Source organism: Chelonia mydas, chromosome 13, assembly GCF_015237465.2.
Source record: "Chelonia mydas isolate rCheMyd1 chromosome 13, rCheMyd1.pri.v2, whole genome shotgun sequence".
NCBI lineage: Eukaryota > Metazoa > Chordata > Testudines > Cheloniidae > Chelonia > Chelonia mydas.
The window spans coordinates 8140526-8148739 of NC_051253.2; the positions used below are offsets into that span (position 1 = coordinate 8140526).

General features: G+C 43.6%; 1 protein-coding gene across 2 annotated transcripts; it reads left to right on the forward strand.

Moving 5' to 3' along the window:
- The first annotated feature begins 1869 nt into the window (after nucleotides 1-1869).
- On the forward strand, nucleotides 1870-7038 carry RPS21 (ribosomal protein S21). Of its 2 annotated transcripts, none has more exons than XM_037915925.2 (6): nucleotides 1870-2164; nucleotides 3083-3179; nucleotides 4436-4499; nucleotides 5554-5625; nucleotides 6726-6781; nucleotides 6973-7038. In XM_037915925.2, exons 2-6 carry the CDS (start codon nucleotides 3130-3132, stop codon nucleotides 6980-6982), a joined length of 252 nt encoding a protein of 83 aa, XP_037771853.1. In that variant the 5' UTR covers nucleotides 1870-2164; nucleotides 3083-3129; the 3' UTR covers nucleotides 6983-7038. The 2 variants fall into 2 exon arrangements, with proteins under 2 accessions (XP_037771853.1, XP_043383097.1); XM_043527162.1 differs by lacking the exon at nucleotides 1870-2164 and adding an exon at nucleotides 2172-2226.
- Nucleotides 7039-8214: the final 1176 nt, after the last annotated feature.

Sequence of the window (8214 nt, forward strand, 5' to 3'; positions counted from 1 at the left end):
ACTAGTTTGGAATGGGAGGATGTGACCATACGCTTCCCAGCTTATGGCTGCCTCTGCTGCTTAGTCAAAGATCTTAGCCTAAGAACAGGGCCTCAGACTGTCACAGTAAGAAAAGGCCCTTAGGCCAGCAGACAGTGATTTTAATTTTCTTTTATACCTCTATAACTAGCTAAGATAAGAATACACCTAAATTCTTAAAGTATATAGATACTGAATATCTATATCCTAACAGCAGCTCACATTTTAAAAGAATTAATCCTAAAGTGTCAGGAATTGAGATTTCTGTACTGCAGCCTTCTCTAGGATCACACCTAATCCACCAAAGTAAGTAATCACCAGCATCCAGACATGCTTCAGCCCAACAGAGGAGGGGGCACACAAGACAGTTTCCTTTAGACTTCTGATGCATCCATTACTATCTGCAGAGTGCAGCAGTTGTTCCAAGTTACCCTTTTCCTTTATCCCATATGGATTTTTGCCTTGATTAAAGCTAGTTACAATAGCTAATGCTCTCTGAAAAACATAGGTTTGGGAATTGGACAGACAGAACAAGCCTCAGAACAGCTACCCCTTCGTTTTAATTATTCTTGTTTCTTATCCACTGAGGTAAAGGCCAAAAGCTAAGGCATTCATGCTGTCCAGCAAGAAAGCTGAGACATTCTTGTCATTCATATAAATGTGTAGCACTCAGGAGTACTTTCATCCATACCGATGCATCTCAAAGTACTTTACAAAGTACGTTTTACAGATGTAAAGGAAATGAGGGGCAGAAGGTTGAGATTTCCCAAGATCATACCTCAAGTTACTGATGGAAATGGGATTAAAACAAGTGTGCACAAGTCCCAGTCCTGTTCTATTGGCCTTGGACCATGCAGCCAGGCACATGTCCACCTAAGGCTTTCCCCCACTCTTATTTTCCATTGCTACAGTGACACAGTTTTTAGTTTAGTTAAAAGGCTGTCCCACTATCAAGCAGCTCCCACTAAGATACTGTTTCCCGTATGAAAAGGGGTGGGGGAGAGTTAGGTAAGGGCAAGCAATCACTAATGTATCGTTGGAGTCAGAGGGGTGCTCAGCCCTCACAATCCCCATTGATTTCATACTGCTAATTTTCAAGATCACTTCCAGGCTTTCTCCCAATCACTAGGGAGGGAGAAGGGGGAGCAGTGACAGGAGCTCTCCCATTCAAGCTGGAGTAAATGTCATCCTAATACAGGGCCTTGAACTATGCTGGTTGTAGACAAACAACTGCAGTTTGTTTCTAGGACAGCGGTTCTCAAACCGTGAAGCAGGACCCCAAAGTGGGTCACCACCCCCATTTGAATGGGGTCATCAGGGCTGGCTCAGACTTTCTGGGGCCCAGGGACAAAGCCCCAGCCCCACTGCCTGGGGCTGAAACCCTTGGGCTCAGGCTTGCCCCCTGGCCTGGGGTCGTGTAGTGATGTTCGCTGTTGGAAGGGGGCCGCCACGCCACAGCGTGGGAGAGCCGCTGTGCTGGGGTGAGAACCTGAGGCCGAGGAGCAGAAGACCCGACCTGCCAGGGCCATGGCAGGAGCTGAGGGAAGGAGCCGGTTCAGCGTGGGGTTCATGTTTCCACAGCACTGGGACGGGCCTTACTCAGAACCCGTTGGCTTTTAGCTCCTGCTGCAGAGGCTCATGCACTAGGCTCCCGAGGTCCCTGGTTCGATCCCGCCCGCCGACAACCGGGGTCTGTGGGCGTTTCAGCGGGGAAGTCTCAGAACCGGACAGTGCAGCTCGGGGGGCGGGTTATTATTTGGGGGGGGGGGGGTGTTATGTTGGGATTTCCCGCCAATCGGAAATCCCCTTCCCCGCCCAGCTCTGTTGATACTGAGGGGGTGGGGGGGGGCTGTTCCTGCCACCTACGGCTCGAAGCTACACGCCCCTGGTCTCGGCAGCTCAGCTCTCGGCTCTGTTCAGATTTATTAACCCCCCCCCCGGTAGCGGGGGCGGGTGGATTCCACCCGCGGGCTGGAGCGGCCGCCAGCTAACCGCGCCTCGCGCCCCCTCGCGCTCCCCGCCGGGCCCCGCAGCCCGCCAGTGACGTCAAGGACGCTGCCCCGGAAGCGCTCGTGTCTTTCCCCGTCTGTGTGTTATCGCTTCCGGGCGGCGGGTCCCGCCCTTTCCGGTCTGGGCTGGCGGCGAGGTAGGAGGCGAGGGGTGGCCGGGCTGGCGGGGCTGCAGGCCGCGGGGGCTGTGGAGATACCGGTGGGCGGCGGCGCCGGGTTCCCTGCCCGTCTTCCGGCCCTAGGGGTGAGGGGGGGCGGCCCCGGCCCCGGCCCCGGCCCCGGCCCCGGCCCCGGCCGCCTGGCCCGGGGTCGGGTCTCCCGCCTTGTCCCACGCCCCGGGCCGGCCGTCAGCGGAGAAAGCCCCGGTTCGTCTCCCTTGTGCCGGGGGAGGGGGCTTGTCTTCCCGTCCCGAGCCCAGCCACGTGGGGCGGCCCGGCTTTTCCTGCCTTCCCGGCCCCGTGCCTCGCTGAGGTGCCTGGGGCCGGGTTTGGGCCCGTTGGTCCCAGGTTGGAGTTGGGGATTTAATGGCTCCGGCCCCAGTGACATCAGAGAATCCGCCCCCCTGCATGAGGCTGACGGGTTGGGACCGCGCAGATCACCGAGCCCAGGGCGAAGCGCACGAGGGTTGAGGGCGAAGCATTTGTCATGGGGCCCTGGTTGTTAGAGCAGGCAAATACGCCTGCTTTTTTCTGGGAAACGCTGCAAAACCTTCCCTTTTGAAAAGGCCTTTCCACCAGAAGAATCACACAACACTGACATGCCCACAAAATCCATCCCCACAAAAACTAGCAAGATGCTCAAAAAGCAGACTTGACCGCAGGCGGAGTGGTATGTGTTCCGAAAAGGAGAAAGAGACTCCATTAAGCTCACAAGGGGCTTTGTTATTGCCATTGACCTTATGAGGAAGGCACACCGATACTACAGGATAAAATGTACGATGGATAGACCGAGGTGTGCTCAAGCTGAGCTGGACAGTTCTCAGTGGGCTAGGCTGTTCGAACATGTATGTGAGTACTTGATTGGTAGGGTATGATCCTGTGATTTATTTCCCTTAGGTATCTTCTCTTGCACATCCCTGTGTGGTAGCATATAGAAAAATAAGATGCAGAACGACGCTGGGGAATTTGTGGACCTGTATGTGCCTCGTAAATGGTGAGTGCCTTTCCTTGGTGCTGTTGTATAGGGATATGGGTCTTTCTAGGCTGACTCAAATGGTCAGTCTTGTGCAGCCTCCTGGATCCAACAGTGTCAGTATCCCCATAATAAACCTCACTGGTATATGATGCTGTGTGAAAGGCAGTTCCTGTGTGAGGATCAGTTTATGCCCTGAAGCGTGAAACTTGCTAACCAAAGCACCAGTTCACTATATTCTATGAAGGAGTTAATTTAGTTGAATGACTGCTTCCTCTTAGATTCCAAAGTCAGAAAGGACCATTGAGATCATCTAATCTGACCTGGGTAACACAGGCCATAAAATTTCTCCAAAATAATTCCTTTATTGAACTAGAGAATATCTTTTAGAAAAACATCCAATCTTGACTTAAAACTTGTCACTGATGGAGATTTCACCACGACAATTGATAGTGTTCCAGTAGTTAGTTACCTTCACTGTTTAAGAGAAAAGAACATAACTTTCACAAAAGCACATAGGCATTAGCAAGTGGCCAGATTGGTGTTGAGTGTCATTTTGTTCTGACCTTCTTCAAGAGGGAGCAAAAACTTATAAAATTAAGTGCTCATTTGTGAGTATGTGTTTATTTCCTACAGTAGTGGTTTCGTGAGCTCCTTCTGGGTTCTTAAGAGTTTTTACCATGAACTCATGATTACTCACTGTATCTGGATTCCACAATGTTTAGTCTAAAAGTCACACTTTTAGGATTAAGATAGGCAAAGAATTAAACAGAAGTACAGGGAGGTTTTTTTAATAAGAAATTCAGATAAACCTGGATGCTATTGGAAGGGCTAGTTGATTCTATTCCATCACCACCACTGCTGTGTTACTAAATAAGTAGCATTCCTCTCAGACATCATAGGCAGCTACATTTCAGTTTCTTATAGTTGCTTTCCAGAGCAGGTATGAATGCATATTTCCAGTGTGAGTGTTATCTTCATTTACGTGCAGTGAACATAGTGCTAAATACATTCTAAAAATAATGAAATAGACCAACATTATGATTATTTACTGCCATAGCTAAGTGCAATACTGCCAAATAAGAGCCAGGTTTAAATCCAGTGTCAGGCCTATTTTTAACTGTATGATCATTGAGCTGTCTGATGCCTTGACTATCACCATCAAACTGCTAGCCCAGCTGCACCCATACCGTGGATAGGCCTTTAATAGGCTTTGAGTAGTATAATACCCTCCTGGTATGCTTCTTATTTTAACTTCATATTACCTCTTTCCTCAGCTCTGCTAGCAACCGAATAATCGGTGCGAAGGACCATGCTTCCATTCAAATGAATATTTCTGAGGTAAGATAACTCATGACAGATGTAGATCTAATTAGAGAGTTTTAACTATTTGTGAAATTTAGAACCTTCAGTTTCACTAACATTTATGAAGTGCTCAGTGTGATTGTTGTATTATATCTCCAAGTACGTCTAATACCATCTCAAGAGCATTGGATGTAGTTTATCTTGGCAGCTTGTTTTGGCAAATCTGCCTCTGTTGTGCTTTGTACAGGATTTGTCATTTTTTAATATTCATGGAGGAAATGTGGCTTAGTAGTTAAAGTATGGGACTGATAATTGGAAGTCTTGCAATTTTGTCTCTGCAGTTTGCTTACTGTGTGGATTTGGGCAAATTACTTTATTTTTACATCACCATAATATGAACGTTTTTAAGTGATTTTATTTCCCATTAAATGTTGAGAAAAATTCTCTTGTTTACCATATTTCATTATTCAAGGATTGGGGATCAGCAGAAATGAAAAACAAATCCTTGTGCTATTTTAAGGGTCTCTGCAGGGTTTAATCTTACACTGCTCAACATTCTCTTTCTGGAAAGCTTCCCTACAACTTGAAAAAGTGAGATCATTTGTGTCCTTTTTCTTGTGCATTTATCTGGCTGCAGAACAAGACTGTTTCTTCCAAATTTGATATGGTACTAAATCCAGAGAAGCACGCTTGTCATTAAGGCAGCTAAATCCACAAACTTACTTTTAAATTGGACATGTACTTGTATCCCAAAAGAGACTTTGACTTTATCTTCTATCCAGACCTTTGTTAATACACCAGTTTGTTCCTGGTTATTGTATTCCTATTATGTTGTCTGATCCTAAATCCATCAGACTCTATGGACCTTTTATGTAAGTGGAGAAACTAACCTCTCATTTTTAATGTGGACATTTGGCTCAGGTTTTGTGATTCATGACATTCTGACCATTGGATCCATTTCTCTGCAAACAATTTACCTTTTGACACCTCTTGTTTGCAAACTTGATCTTTTTTAGAGGGTAAAGCATTACAAGAATTGTGTGTCTACCATCATGTCTACTTAATCAAAATGATCTAATTATAATTGTAGGTTGACAAGGTCACAGGCAGAGTCAATGGCCAGTTCAAAACTTATGCCATATGTGGAGCAATTCGTAGGATGGTAAGAATATTTTCTTGAAAATTAGGAAATGTGTTTACTCCATCTTAGATTGGTTGGACTGTTTATCCCCATGTGATGCATGTTTGGCCTTTGTGAAAAGTTTGTGATCTCAGTCCAACTCCTAGTTGACTAGTGTGTCTATCACAAAAACCATACCTCTCATCTGGAACACTATTTGGCAGACTCAGTAAAGGGAACAAAGACAGTGGACCCCATCCAACTTCTTTTTAAATGGAAAAAAAAACTCTTGACTTTAATGGGAGTTTGTACAGGGTCAGTCCATCATAGAAACACTGCTATTCTTTATCCACAAGTTGTTCTTCCTCCAGAACATATCTGAGGCACACTGTCGGGGGAATGTAAGGATGTTAGTATTGTTGCTTCCTGTGCTACTCACTGGATAGAGGATTTCTGTTTCTAAAGTTCTCAGTCCAGTACCTTTCATGAGACCTTAATCAGTTTTAAATGTAAAACAAAAACCTAGCTTGTATTCATTCTGTTTAGATTTGAGAGGTGAATTTCACAAACAAATTCCATTATCGAATCAACTTCTCCGCTTATTTGTTCTGATATTTTTTTCTGGTTAAAACATGTATAATTGAATTGTCCAATAATCTGTACTAATGAAATCAGTAAAATAAATAGTTGAAGGGGTTTTTTTTTTTGTGGCAACCAGTGAACCAAGTGACCAATTTCTAAAGCAGTGTTGGATCTGTGGTGTTCGTAAGTAACACACAAATCCAGCTTTTAAGATTTCTTTAAACCAACACAGTCTGAGGCTTTTTCTGCACTTTTATCAGGACTCTGTGTGTTTGTAATAACAAGATATATCACTGAGCATCAAGTGACATAATGTATGACGTTAAAAATGCTTTCTGGTACTGCAAGATGGCTAAAAAGTTGATGAATATTTTGAATACTTTTGGAAAAGCTGATTCACACAAATAGCATTCCATCAACAGATTTATACATCTTGAAACCTTTGATGCTTCCAGAAATGTCATTAAGTAGCTGAGCACCTCACATCTCTCGTTTTACATTTAAAAATGAGAAACCAGGGATTATAGACTGTTTCAGAACTCCATTTTTTTCTGTTTAAGGGTGAATCTGATGATTCTATTCTGCGTCTGGCAAAAAATGATGGGATTGTTTCCAAGTAAGTATGTTTATCTCATCTTTGCAAAGGTTATCAATGTGATTTCCTTTCCAGGTTCTGAAGTTCTAGGTCTTGATGAAAACATGTATTCTGGATTTACAGGCTGTTTATGAAGTTTCACAAAAATATTTATTAAAGCTGCTGAAACAGATTATGATTTTGTAACAATTTTGTTTGGTTTTCTTTTCCAGGAATTTCTAACTGAAGAGGCACTCTGATATGGAACATTTTGTTGTAAAATAAACAGCTTAAACGTATTTGATGTGCAGTGTTTTATTTTAGTTCAGAACCATAAATGCCAGTGGGTTTTTTTAAAGTTGCCTAAAATATCTTCAAATGTTTGTGCAGGAAAGTTACAGAACTGACTAATTCTGAGGACCTAGAGATGAAACCTTTTAATAACCCAATATATAGAACTGTGCCTCATTTGAAAATTTGGGTCTGCATTTTTGTTAACTTAAAACTTTCTCATCCAAATTTAGTATATGTTGCAAATTTAGCTCGTGGTATTACCCTTGCTTTAACTTTCTACAACATAGATCAAGAGTTGAATGTTTTGCAGGTATAGCAGTCTGAAAACACTTAGAAATTGTTTGATTTTGCCTGTGCCATCGAAATGTGTTTCAGAAGGAAAGCTTTTGTAGGATATGCCCTTGTGGGTTAATTTGACTGAGACTATTAAAGTCTAGGCTCAGCTTTCTCCTGCTAATATTGGTGCCGTATGTGTTTCTGCCACTGATGTGCTCATATCTTGGCTCTTCTGTTGAAAGCTTATCGTGTGTCCTTATAGGAAATGCTTACATTTTCTTAACATGCTTTGCCTGTATTAATTACTCTGTAAGAGACAAAATATTCAGGAAAACTTCACTTTTCATATGACCTCAGATGTTAAAAAGTAGGGTATTATGCTGTCTGAGAAACTCATTTAAAATATCTAAACAATATTTTAATACATAGCATACAGGTCCTTTAATGGCCTATTAAATTTTTTACCTGCTGACATGTTATTTTTAGCTATCTCACTAACAGAGCCCATAGGGAGTGCAGCCAGTTGGAATGAGAATACACATGCTGACACTGCCTCTGTTATCTGTCAGTTCCCTGTCTCTGGCTAATATCCACCACATCGCACTTTTGACCTGAAGCTCACAGCTGTTCTTGCCTTTAGGTTTTGAAAGAATTGTTTCCAAGTTTTATTTATCATACCTCAGGTGTTTTATTTCAATGGCTAATGGCTGGCAAGCATGCAAACTCAATACTCGGTTGATGAAATTGGCATTGTGAAAGGAGATTGGCTGGCTGAGGTTCAGACTGTACAGATATCTGATGGCTATAGAAGCAGACTTCGCAGTTTGGGTCCAAGATAGAGAGGTGGGGTATTAGGCTACAGCAAAACCCTATGTCCAATCTAGTTTCTAATGTTGTTCTGCAAA